At 42.3% G+C, this 13,661-nt stretch overlaps 1 protein-coding gene across 1 annotated transcript in view; it reads left to right on the top strand.

The window, feature by feature from the left end:
* Positions 1-13,661, top strand: part of man2a1 (mannosidase, alpha, class 2A, member 1) — a 246,509-nt gene that overhangs the window by 16,776 nt on the left and 216,072 nt on the right. The window contains exon 3 of the mRNA XM_043710422.2: positions 1,362-1,506. Within this exon, the coding sequence (XP_043566357.2) occupies positions 1,362-1,506 (145 nt within the window). The remainder of the gene's footprint in view (positions 1-1,361; positions 1,507-13,661) is intronic.

Raw genomic sequence — 13,661 nt, 5'->3', positions numbered from 1 at the left:
AAAAGGTTAGCTGATATCATGAATAAAATAGATTTATAACCTATCAGAATATAAAGAAATGTCCTGGATATTTGATCATAAATGATCTGGAAGAGGGCGTTGCTGGTCTGATCAGTAAGTTTGCAGATGACACGAAAATTGGTGGAGTAGCAGAAAGCATAGGGGACTGTCAAAGAATACAGAAGTATATAGATAGACTGGAGAGTGGAGCGGAGGAGTGGCAGATGGAGTTCAATCCAGGCAAATGTGAGGTGATGCATTTTGGGAAGTCTAATTCTAGAACGAACTATACTGTAAACAGAAGAGCCTTTTGGGAAAAGTTGATGAGCAGAGGGATCTGAGAGTTCAGTCCATTGTACCCTATAGGTGGCTGCACCGGTGGATAGAGTGGTCAAGAAGACGTATGGTATGCTTGCCTTCGTCGGACGGGGTATTGAGTATAAGAGCTGGCAAGTCATGTAAAAATTGTACAAGACTTTGGTTTGGCTGCATTTAGAATACTGTGTACAGTTCTGGTTGCCACATTACCAAAAGGATGTGGAGACCTTGGTAAGGTGCAGAGAAGGTTTATGAGGATGTTGTCTGGTATGGAAGGTGCTAGCTATGAAGGGAGGTTGAGTAGGTTAGAATTGTATTTACTAAAAAAAAAAGAGATTGAGGTCTACAAAATCATGAAGGGTTTAGACAGGGTTGATAGAGAGAAGTTTTTTCCCAGGGTGAAGGATTCAATAATGAGAGGTCACGCGTTCAAGGTGAGAGGAGAAAAGTTTAAGTCGGATACACGTGGAAAGTACTTTACACAGAGGGTGGTAGGTGCCTGGAACGCATTGCCAGTAGAGGCAGGCATGATAGATTCATTTAAGGTGCATCTGGACAGGTGCATGAGTAGGTGGGGAGCAGAGGGATACATATCCTTAGGAATTGGGCGACGGGTTTAGACAGTGGATTTGCATCGGCTCAGGCTTGGAGGGCCAAAGGTCCTGTTCCTGGGCTGTAAATTTTCGTTGCTCTTTGTTCTTTCTTTGTCCCTGGAAAGAGCTAGCCAGTTTTTAGTGTTTGCTTAAGTAATTGTTATCAGTGCTTACAGAATGTAGCCAAAATAATATCTATTTACACTCTTAACTTGGGTCAGATTCTCTAGATGCTATTGTCAGAAACAACCATTTACAATACCTTTGCAGCATTGGCTTACAGCATTATAAGAGCATCCATTTTTTGATCTAGACCAATTAGTTTAATCCTGTATTATCTTCTATTGCAATCCATATGGATTCTATTTTGTTCTTGTTTATTGTGGTGTTCTTTTTCTGTACTAACGTTAAATTATTTATTGGTGTCAGCTTATTTCTAATTTATTCTAGATGTTGGATATCTACAACATTCTACCTTTTGACAATCCAGATGGTGGAGTTTGGAAACAGGGCTTTGACATCACGTACAATGAAAATGAATGGGATGATGAGAAACTGCAAGTCTTTGTTGTACCCCATTCACACAATGATCCTGGTGAGGAATACATTTTATGGGTTGGAACTTCTTCATAATTTTATAAAATGAACAAACTGTCTGGAAATCATTAGTATTAGTTATATTTTATATTGTATTAATTTTTCAGCAGAACAGGAAAGTTAACATGGGTATTTATAATGCTGATTTGGAAGCTGTCAAGATTGCCACTCAAGTCCACTAGGGTGTTTTTGTGTGATCATTTTGCCATGCCTCCTCTTTACCATGGATCTGATTACATATCTGACTCCAAACAGGGTGATAGTCTATATGTAAATTGCTATCTAAAGACCATGAATTTTTTTTTTCCAGAGTACAGGTTGTTCTGCTATAACATGACAGTTGCGTTCCTGTGCAACCTTGTTCGATAGAAAATCGCGCTATGGAAAACCAGCATAGAAAATTGCGCTGTAAAAGATCGCTATACCAGTTCAGCAGAAAATTCATGTTATCCAAACAGTGTCCATAATTCGTCAATCGCGTCATAGCCAATTTGCATTTATGAAACCTGCGTCATACCAGAACAAACTACTGTTAGAATGTTTTCAGAACAGAATATCCATTCCTTACGAAGCTACTGGAATTCTTTAAAGTGTCAAGTAGTTAATAGATGAATGTTTTCTGTTGGTTTTGAAAACATCCTTAGCATTGTTTCATGTGCATATTTCACCAGCATGGAAAGTCAAAACTTTTTGGTTCTATTATAAACCTGATATGGGGGTAAAAGGGAAGTACCATTCAAAGGGGGCTTGTTTTCCCTTTTGGAATGGCTCTCCTGTGTTTGCCCTCATGTTCATCCACTCGTCATTGTAGCTCCAAGTCATTGTTGGCATGCAAAAGCAGTCATGTCTCTTTAAATTTCTTTGTGCAAGCCAAACCTGGTGAGCATATTCATTTGGTCTCCTGCCTCAGCAACTTGAGAGAGATGACAATACCAAATGTGGTATTGTCACTGGACTGGTAGTCCAGAAACCCAGAGAATATTCTCGGAATGTGAGTTTGAATCCCACCAGAACAGATCATGTAATGAAATTTGAATTTAATAAAAACCTAGAATTCAAATCTGATGGTCACCGTGAACATTATCACTTGTTGTGAAAACAACAAAACCCACTAATGTCTTTTAGGAAAGTAAAACTGCAGTCCTGACTGGTCTGACCTAAATGTGACTCCAGATCCAGTATAATGAGGTTGGTGCTTAATTATCTTCTAGAATAGCCTGAAAAGCCATTCAATTATATCAATTGCTGAAAACTCAAAAAGGAATGCAACAGGATGGACAACTTGGGTATCAAATAAGACACAAGGAAATGTCAACAGCAAAAACTCAACCCTGCAAAGTCCTCTGCCAGGACACATACAGCAAAGATGGTGTCACAGTGGTATACATTCAGAAGGGAGTTGCAATTGGAGTTGACTCCAATGGTGTACCATGGTATCAAGTCAAAACATGGCAAGGAAACCTGCTGCTGGCATCCATGTAACGCTCCTTGCCTCTCCCCTCAGCTAATAAATTGGTAGTACTCCATGTTCTATACCACTTGGATCAACTAAGAATGGCAAGGGTGCAGAATGTATTCTGGATGAATGACTTCACTGTCCACCAAGAGTGGCTTGGCAGCAGCATTTCTCACTGAGCTGACAGAGTTGTAAAGAACATTGCTGTTAGACCGACTCTGTGGCAGGTAGTGAGCTAACTAATGAGACAAAAATATACTAAACATCCCATCCTTACCAATCTGCCTGCTGCAGATGCATCTATCCATGACTTATTGATCAGCGTGACCACTGCACAGTCCTTATGAAGTTAAAGTCTCATCTTCTCATTGAAATTACCCTTCTTCATCCTGTTTGGCACTATCACTGGGCAAAATGAATTAGACTTCAAACAGATCTAACAGTTCAAGACTGGGCATCCATGAAGTATTGTGACCCATCAACAACAGCAGAATTAAACTTCAATGCAATCTCTAACCTTAGCACTTGGCATACTCCTCAACACTGGTTCTGTGAAGAGCGCACAAGGAAATGTCAGGGTCAGTATCAGGCATACTACAAAACAGGATTATTTGCATGCCAAATAGCAGAGCATCAAGTGAAAGTGTTCAGTGATTCTATAACCAAATAATCAGATACAGTCATGACATATCCAACTGTGAATGGTGGTAGACAATTAAATAGCGCACTGGAGGAGAGGGTCCAGAAATGTCCCTATCCTTAATAATTGGAGAGCCAACATATCAGTGCTGAAGATAAGGCTGAAGCATTTGCTGCAATCTTCACATTCCATAATCCTCTGGTGGTCTCAGTTTTGTCATAAGCTTCCCTTTGCCTCCATATTCAATCCCATTTATCCATCAAGTCCTGAATGGGATTTGTTGGTCCCATTTTTTAATCTTTGTTGAAATCTGTACTTTCCGTATTTCCTTCTTGAATGCGGCCCACTGTTCTATGCAGATTTATCTCAAAGTTTCTGGTCCCAGACAATTCTGGCCAAATCATGTTGAATCTTATTAAAATCAGCCTCCTCCTTGTTTAGAACTTTAATTTTAAGCCTATTCTTGCCCTTTTCCAGAAGAACCTTGAATCTAGCAAAATTATGATCACTATCTGTAAGATGCTGTCCCTCTGATACATTAACCATTTTCCCAGCTTCATTACCCCGAAAAGTAATTTTAGAGCAGGTCCCTCTCTTGTAAGGGCTTCTGTGCATTGACTTGAAAAGTTCTTGTGGATGCGATTTAAGAAATCTGCTCCCTCAAAATCTTTCACACTATGACTGGGTGCCAGAAGACTGGAGGTTGGCTAACATGGTGCCACTGTTTAAGAAAAGTGGTAAGGAAAACCAGGGAACTATACACCGGTGAGCCTGACATCGGTGGTGGGCAAGTTGTTGGTGGGAATCCTGAGGAACAGGGTTTACATGTATTTGGAAGGCAAGGACTGATTAGGGATAGTCAACATGGCTTTGTGCGTTGGAAATAATGTCTCATGAACTTGATTGAACTTTTTGAAGAAATAAAGAAGAGGATTGATGAGGGCAGAGCAGTGGACGTGATCTATATAGACTTCAGTAAGGCATTTGACAAGCTTCCTTATGGTAGACTGGTTAGCAAGGTTAGATCTTGGAATAGAAGGAGAACTAGCCATTTGGATATGGGACTGGCTCAAAGGTGGAAGACAGAAGGTGATGATGGAGGGTTGGTTTTTAGACTGGAGGCCTGCGACCAGCGATGTGCCACAAGGATTGGAGCTGGGTGCACTGACTTTTCATCATTTATGTATATGATTTGGATGTGAACATAAGAGGTATTGTTAGTAAGTTTTCAGATGACACCAAAATTGGAGATGTAGTGGACAGTGAAAAAGGATAGCTCAGATTACAATGGAATCTTGATGAGATGGGCCAATGGGCTGAGGAGTGGCACTGGAGTTTAATTTAGATAAATGTGAGATGCTACCTTTTGGAAAGCCAAGTCAGAGCAGGCCTTTTGCACTTACCCCTGAATGTTGCTGAACAAAGAGACCTTGGAGTGCAGATTCATAGTTCTTGAAAGTGGAGTCACAGACACTTAGGATAGTGAAGAAGGCATTTGGTATGCTTTCCTTCATTGGTCAGAGCATTGAGTATAGCAGTTGTGGCTGTACAGGACATTGGTTAGGCCACTTTTGGAATGTTGTGTGCAATTCTGGTCTCCCTCCTATCAGAAGGATATTGTGAAACTTGAAAGGGTTCAGAAAAGATTTAGATTAGATTCCCTCCAGTATGGAAACAGTCCCTTTGGACCAACAAGTCCACACCGATACCAAGAAGAGTAACCCACCCAGACCCATTCCCCCACACTTACCCCTGACGAATGCACCTAACACTATGGACAATTTAGCATGGCCAGTTCACCTGACCTGCACATCTTTGGACTGTGGGAGGAAACCAGAGCACCCAGAGGAAACCCACGCAGACACTGGGAGAATGTACAAACTCCACACAGACAGTCGCCCGAGGTGAGAATCGAACCTGGTCCCTGGCGCTATGAGGCAGCAGTGCTAACTACTGAGCCACCATGCCACCACAAGGATTTACAAGGATGTTGCCACGGAGACTGAATAGGCTGGGACTGTTTTCCCTGCAGCGTCCGAGGCTAAGAGGTGACCTCATGGAGATTTGTAAAATCCTGAGGGGCGTGGATAGGGTAAATAGGCAAGATCTTTTCCCTAGGGTGGAGGAGTCTAGAACTAGAGGGCATTGGTTTAAGGTGAGAGGGGAGATATTTAAAAGGGACCTAAGGGGCAAAGTCTTTACGCAGAGGATGATGCTAGAGTGGAAAGAACTGCCAGAGGAAGTGGTGGAGGCTGATACAATTACAACATTTAAAAGGCTTCAGGATGGGTATATGAATAGAAAGGGTTTAGGGGGATCTGGGCCAAGTGCTGGCAAATGGGACTAGATTATGTTAGGATATGTGGTTGGCATGAATGGGTTGGACCGACGGGTCTGTTTCTAAGCTGTATATCTCTATGACTACCCCATATAATGTTGGGGAAGTTGGAATTCCTCACTATCACTACCCTATTAATTTTACACTTCTGGACATGATTATTTACATCCAAAGGTATTAAGGGACGTAGCTACAGTGATAGTGGATGCATTGGCACTGATCTATCACAAATCCTTAGATTCTGGAAAAGTCTGAAGGTTAGGAAAAATGCCAATGTAACACCCTTATTCAAAAAGGGTGGGAGACTAAATAGCAGGTAACTATAGGCCAGATGGCTTAACATCTGCAGTTGAGAAAATATTACAAATTATTATAAAAGATGATGTGTCAGAGCATTTAGAAACTGATATGATCAAGGCAAGTCAGCATGGCTTCATGAAGGGGAAATCATGCCTGACAAATTTGTTACATTTGTTATGGGATGGAAGGGTTGTCTTATGAGGTTGAATAGATTGGAGTTTGGGAGAATTAGAGCAGACTTTGTTGAAATATAAAAGATTCCTAGGGGACTTGATGAGGTATGCAGAGAGTTTGTTTCCCTTGTCGGATGATCTAAGACCATTGAACATGATATCATAGAGTAAGAGTTGCCCATTTAACACAGCTAATGTTTTTTTTTCTCTTGCTGTGGGGATTTTGTGGAATTGTACATTTAAGTATGTTTAAAGCTGTAATAAACCAATTTTGAATCAGTAAGAGAATCATGATTTTTGGGGAAAAGACTGGAAGGTGGAGTTGAGAATTATCAGATCAACCATGATCTTGTTGACAAATTGAACAGATGATACTCAATGGGCCAGGCTTACCTCTCCCGTGTCTTATGGAGTGCAGATCCCAACAACATGTGAGAAGCTTCTAGAACATTTAGAACAAAGCAACCTAATTGATTTCCTACTTGGCAAACATTAAGATTGATAAGTCCCCAGACCAGATTTATCCTAGGTTGCTGCAGGAAGCGAGAAAGGAGGTTGCTAAGCTACTGACGAAGATCTTTCCTTCTTCATTCTCCACGAGTCGTGCCGGAGGATTGGAGGGAGGCAAGTGTTGCTCTTCTTTTCAAGAAGGGGAATAGGGAAATCCCTGGCAATTACAGACCAGTCAGTCTTATGTCTGTGGTTAGCAACATTTTGGAAAGAATTCTGAGGGATAGGATTTATGACTATTTGGAAAAGCATAGCATAATTAAAGGCAGTCAGCATGGCTTTGTGAGGGGCAGGTCATGCCTCGCAAATCTGATTGAGTTCTTTGAGGAGGTGACGAAACAGGTTGATGAAGGTGGAGCAGTGGATGTGGTGTATATGGACTTCAGGAAGACATTTGATAAGGTTCCCCCTTGGTAGGTTCATTCATAAAGTAAGGAGGTATGGGATACAGGGAGATTTGGCTATCTGGATTCAGAATTGGTTGGCTGACAGAAGGCAGAGAGTGGTTATAGATGGAAAGTATTCTGCCTGAAGGTCAGTGATAAGTGGTGTCCTGCAGGGCTCTGTTCTTGGGCCTCTGCTCTTGGTAGTTTTTGTAAATGACTTGGATGAGGAGGTTGAGGGGTGGGTTAGTAAATTTGCCAATGACACAAAGGTTGGAGGTGCTGTTGATCGTATCGAGGGCTATTGCAGGCTGCAGCGCGACATAGACAGGATGCAAAGCTGGGCTGAGAAATGGCAAATGGAGTTCAACCTGGATAAATGCAAAGTGATGCATTTTGGAAGGTTGAACTTGAGTGCTGAATATAGGAATAAAGACAGGATTCCTGGCAGTGTAGAGGAACAGAGGGATCTTGTGTTCAAGTGCATAGATCACTCAAAGTTGCCACCCAAGTGGATAGGGTTTGTTAAGAAAGCATATGTTATTTTGGTTCATTAACAGAAGGATTGAGTTTAAAAGCTGTGAGATTTTGCTGCACCTCTACGAGACCCTGGTGAGACCACACTTGGAATATTGTGTCCAGTTCTGGTTGCCCTATTATAGGAAAGATACAGAGGCTTTGCAAAGGGGGTTTACCAGGATGCTGCTTGGACTGGAGGGCTTGCCTTACAAAGAGAGGTTGACTAAGCTCAGACCTTCCTCGCTGGAGAGAAGGAGGAACAGAGGTAACCTGATCGAGGTATACAAGGTAATGAGAGGCATGGATAGAATCAATAGCCAGACACTTATCTCCAGGCATGATTGACTGGCACAAGCAGTCATAATTTTAAGATATTATAAGGAAGGTATAGAGGAGACATCAGAGGTAGGTACTTTAAGTAGAGAGTTGTGAATACATGGGATGTGTTGCCAGCGGTGGTGGTGGAGGCAGAGTCATAAGGGACATTTAAGCAACTGCTGGACATGTACATGGACAGCAGTGAATTGAGGGGTGCGTAGGTTAGGTTATTTTATTTTAGATTAGGAATAATCCTCGGCATAACATTGTGGGCTAAAGAGCCTGTTCTGTGCTATACCTTTCTATGTTCTTGATTGACAACCACATTAACAAATATTGAACCTCTCCACCACAAACACAGCAGCTTCCAAACCAATAACCAGTGAGGAGAAAAGCAGCAACTACATTGGAACACTAGCACCTGCTAGTTCCCCTCCATGCAACTCACCATCCTCTGTATATCTTCAGTGTTGCTGGGTAAGAATTCTGGAATTCCCTCCCCAGGTGTTGGTCTGCTATTACCAAATGGACTTTCAAGAAGGCAGCTCACTGTGCAATCACAAAGGCAATTAGGAATGGCCAATAATTTCTGACCCAGGCAACGATATATTAATTCCTTTGAATAAATAAAAGATACTTTTGCGCATTGTCTGTCCTGGCATGTGAAGACAGATTCTGGAGAGACCACCCTAAACCCAGTGACCTTGTTGGATATGTAAAACTCAACAAGATGCCGATATAGTCCTGATTACCTATTGCCTCAGGCCCTATCTCCGTTGTGTTGATACCTCGTGTCATTGGACCTAGATAGGTCACAAGAATGAGCCTGACAGTGCACAACTGTCCCTCACTACAAATCAGTTTACACGTAAGTCACGTTCTTCATGCTTCTATCTATCATCAGTCACAAGTCTCATAACTATGAGTCAATTGTATGACAGCAAATGTGGTTTGACCTGGAGTTGTAGCCATGAACCTGTGCACAGGCAGCTCACAGGCAACACAGGCATTGTGTTGCTTTTTAACTGGAAGGCAGGGGTGAAATTTGGTAAAAACAATGACTGCAGATGCTGGAAACCAGATTCTGGATTAGTGGTGCTGGAAAAGCACAGCAGTTCAGGCAGCATCCAAGGAGCAGCGAAATCGACGTTTCGGGCAAAAGCCCTTCATCAGGAATAAAGGCAGAGAGCCGGAAGTGTGGAGAGATAAGCTAGAGGAGGGTGAGGGTGGGGAGAAAGTAGCATAGAGTACAATGGGTGAGTGGGGGAGGGGATGAAGGTGATCAGTCAGGGAGGAGAGGGTGGAGTGGATAGGTGGAAAAGAAGATAGGCAGGTAGGACAAGTCCAGACAAGTCATGAGGACAGTGCTGAGCTGGAAGTTTGGGACTAGGGTTAGCTGGGGGAAGAGGAAATGAGGAAACTGTTGAAGTCCACATTGATGCCCTGGGGTTGAAGTGTTCTGAGGCGGAAGATGAGGCGTTCTTCCTCCAGGCGTCTGGTGGTGAGGGAGCGGCGGTGAAGGAGGCCCAGGACCTCCATGTCCTCGGCAGAGTGGGAGAGGGAGTTGAAATGTTGGGCCACGGGGCGTTGTGGTTGATTGGTGCGGGTGTCTCGGAGATGTTCCCTAAAGCACTCTGCCAGGAGGCGTCCAGTCTCCCCAGTGTAGAGGAGACCGCATCGGGAGCAACGGATACAATAAATGATATTAGTGGATGTGCAGGTAAAGCTTTGATGGATGTGGAAGGGGTGAAATTTGGCAGCCCATTGACTGATTATGCATTCCTTTTCAGGACCACAGTGAGCCCTCCTTAGTAAAGGCAAGGATCTATAAAAGGTGTCCTAAACATTGTCTGCTTCATCTCCCGAGACAACAGGACTCCGGTTTCAGGGATCCCGTTAATATAATCCCAAGTCCGTCTCAAACAGTAAAGTCAAGGACACAACAAAAGCCATTGTTACATGGAATTTGCACAACCTGTAAACTGTCACAGTGCCAATTGTCCTGCAAGAACAACTTTCCTTATCGACAGAGCTCTAGCTAAGTAAAATGTCAAGATTGCTACCTTCTATGTGATTCATCTACCTATGAGTGTCAGCTTTAGGATTTTGGTGAAAATTACATATTCTTTTGTAGTGAGCATGGAAACAAAGCAAAGCTAGCATATGTTTTGCTGTCATGAGCTATTCCATTAATAAGTTGACATGCCATCCCCAATATGTTAATGATAATTTAATCATAATTAAACTCCCCTTGCACAAGGAAAAAAATGCGTGGCACTCCTGTGATGAACCCTGATGTGGTCAAGGATGAACACTCTGCTCATTGAATGCTACTGTGCCAAATTCGAACTAGTTGATCATGTTTGGTGTCTCCAGTGCAATTAATGGTGGAAATCATCAGGTTTGAGAAGGGATCTTTGAGGGGGAATAGGATTTTATCCATTCTAACTGCAATTGTCTTGCTTTTTTGAAGATGTTTGCTGGGAATGAAAAGAGATCTTAACTGATTTTCAAACCTTTTTTAAATTCACTGATGGATGTGAATATCGCTGCTTGTGCCAGCCTTTATTGTCCATCTTCAGTTGCCATGGAGAAGGTGGTGATGAGGTCCCTTCTTTATCTGCTGCAATCCATGCAGTGTATATAGACCCACAATGCTGTTGGGGAGAGAATTCCATGATTTTGATCACACGACTCTGAAGTACTGGTAATACATTTCTGAATCAGGACAGTGAGTAGCATGGAAAAGAATTTGCAACTAGTGATGTTCCCAGGTATCTGCTCCCTTGTCCTTCTTGATGGAAGTGGTCGTGTATTTGGAGGTTACTTTCTAAATTTCTGTAGTACATCTTGTAGATTGTACATATTGACGACACTGACTGTCGGTGGTAGAGAGAGTAGAGGTGATGTCAGTTAAGTGGACTGCTTTGTCCTATATGGTGTCAAATGTCTTGAGTGTTGTTAGAGTTGCACTTACCTATTCCATCACACCCCTGACTTGTTCTTTTGTAGAAAGGGCTTTGGGGAGTCAGGAGGTGAGTTACTTGCTGCAGTACTCCTAACCTCTGACCTGCTCTTGTAGCCGCTCTATTTACATTGCTAGTTCAGTTACGTTTCTGGTCAATAGTAACCCCCAGGATATCGATAGTGGAGACTTCAGTTCTAGTAATGTGCATGGCACAATGATGAGATTGTCGTTGCCTGACACTTGTGTGGTGCAAATGTTACTTGTCACTTTTTAGCCAAGCCTGGATATTCTCCAGGTCTTACTTCTTTTAGACATTGCCTGCTTCTTATCTGAGGACCTGCAAATGGTACTGAACATTATCAAGGTTAAAAATCACCCAGCACCAGGTTATAGTCCCACAGTTTTATTTGGAAGTACTAGCTTTTGGAGCATTGCTCCTTTATTCAGGTAGCTAGTACATCCAAATAAACATGTGGGACTATAACCTGGTGTTGTGTGATTTTTAACTTTGTCCACCCCAGTCCAACACCGGCACCTCCACATCATGAAACATTGTCTAATCATCAGCGAACATCTCTGCTTTTCACCTTGTAATGGAGGGAGGGTTATTGCTGAAGCAGCTGAAGGTGGTTAGGTTGAGGACACTACTCTCAGAAACTCCTGCAGAGATGTTGTGGAGCTGAAATAACTGGCCACCTACAATCACAACCATCTTCCTATGTGCTAGTTATGACCATAACAAGAGAGAGTTTTCCTCTGATTCCCATTGACTCCAGTTTTACTTGAGGTCCTTGATGTCATACTTGGCCTTGATGCCAAGGGCAGATTGTCTTACTTCACCTCTAGAATTCAGCTCTTTTCTGTGGTTGAAGAAGATTGGAATGAAATCAGGAACAGTGGCCCTGGTGGAATTCAAACTGGGTGTCAGTGGGCAGGTTATTGCTGTGCAGGTGCTGCTTGATGGCACTGTTGATGACACCTTTCATCACTTTACTGATAATCAAGAGTAGATTGATGGGATAGTTAATTAGCTGGTTGTATTTGTCCTGCTTTTTGTCCTGTGCAGTTTTCCACACTACTGGATAGTTTCTAATTGTGCTGGAAGAGCTAGGTTAAGGGTGCAGCAAGTTCTGATGCACGTGTCATCAGTACGATTGTCAGAATCTTGTCAGTGTTCATAATCAGTATCCAGTGCCTCCAACCATTTGATGCTATCAGGTAAAGTGAACTGAATTGGGTCAAATGTGGCATCTGTGATACTAGCAACCTCTGCAGAAGGCTGAGATGAATAATCCATCGGGCTGTTCTGACTGAAGGTTGTTGCGACTGCTTTAGTCTTACCTTCACTAATGTGATAGGCTTCGGCCACTCCACACTCCCCATTTCCTTCCCCACCCCCCCAAAAAAAAGATTGAGGATGGGATATTTGTGGAAACTCTTTCTCCAGTGAGTTATTTACTTTTCCACCACCATTTGTAACTGCATGTAGCAGAATTGCAGAGCTTAGATCTGATCAGTTTGTTTGGAATTCTGTGCCTCTGTCTGTCACTTGCTGCTTGTGGTGTTGGAATGCAAGTATTCCTCTTCTCTTGTTGACGGTAGTTGCAGCAAACACTGACCGTACTTTCCAGACATTTCCGGAAAACAAACGCTAACTCATTATTCTCCTTGAATTTCACACTATGTAGCGTTGTGCAGAAACTCCACTCAAATTATCACAAGGCAATAGCAGGTGAGATGTCTATCTTGTGTTGTTCTGAAGAAAGGGAGAACCGTATTATGATAGTGTTCGCATGTGTTGGAAACTATTTGCCGTGGCACACGCTGGTTTTGATTATATGCTGTGAACAATCATGCTAAGTAAACTGACTCAGCATTTGATACTTGAATATTCTATTTACTTGAAGGAAAATTGATTTTGAATCATTTAGAATTCATAAACAGAGGGTTGGGGTGACATCATGATCTGTTTCATAAGGGAGAAAAAGTAGTATAAGAGACAAATTAAAAATAATTTCTGTTGCAGACATCACTCTTCTGTCTATATGCCCTTCTTAACCCTTGTTAGTTTTACTGACAGACTGGAAACTTTTTTTAAATCTAGACAACTTCCTTGAGCCACCTTAGCCTTCATAAATACTTTTATTTCTAGAACATAGAACATTACAGTGCAGTACAGGTCCTTTGGCCCTCAATGTTGTGCCGAAATGTGAAACGAGTCTGAAGCTCATCTAACCTACACTATTCCATTATCATTGATATGTTGATCCAATGACTTTAAATGCCCTTAAAGTTGGCGAGTGCATTACTGTTGCAAGCAGGGCATTCCACGCCCTTACAACTGAGTAAAAAATCTACCTCTGTCATCTGTCCTATATCTAGCACCCCTCAATTTAAAGCTATGTCCCCTTGTGCTAGCTATCACTATCAGAGGGAAAGGTTTCTCACTGTTCACTCTATCTAATTTTCTGATCATCTTTAATGTTTCTATTAAGTTACTTCTCAACCTTCTCTTGAATAAAAACAGCCTCAAGTCCCTCAGCCTTTC

The sequence above is a fragment of the Chiloscyllium plagiosum genome, unplaced genomic scaffold (genome assembly GCF_037043375.1).
Source record: "Chiloscyllium plagiosum isolate Xiang-an unplaced genomic scaffold, Cpla_swu_hap1 HiC_scaffold_2, whole genome shotgun sequence".
Taxonomy (NCBI): Eukaryota; Metazoa; Chordata; class Chondrichthyes; order Orectolobiformes; family Hemiscylliidae; genus Chiloscyllium; species Chiloscyllium plagiosum.
This window is presented reverse-complemented; position numbering and strand designations above follow the sequence as displayed.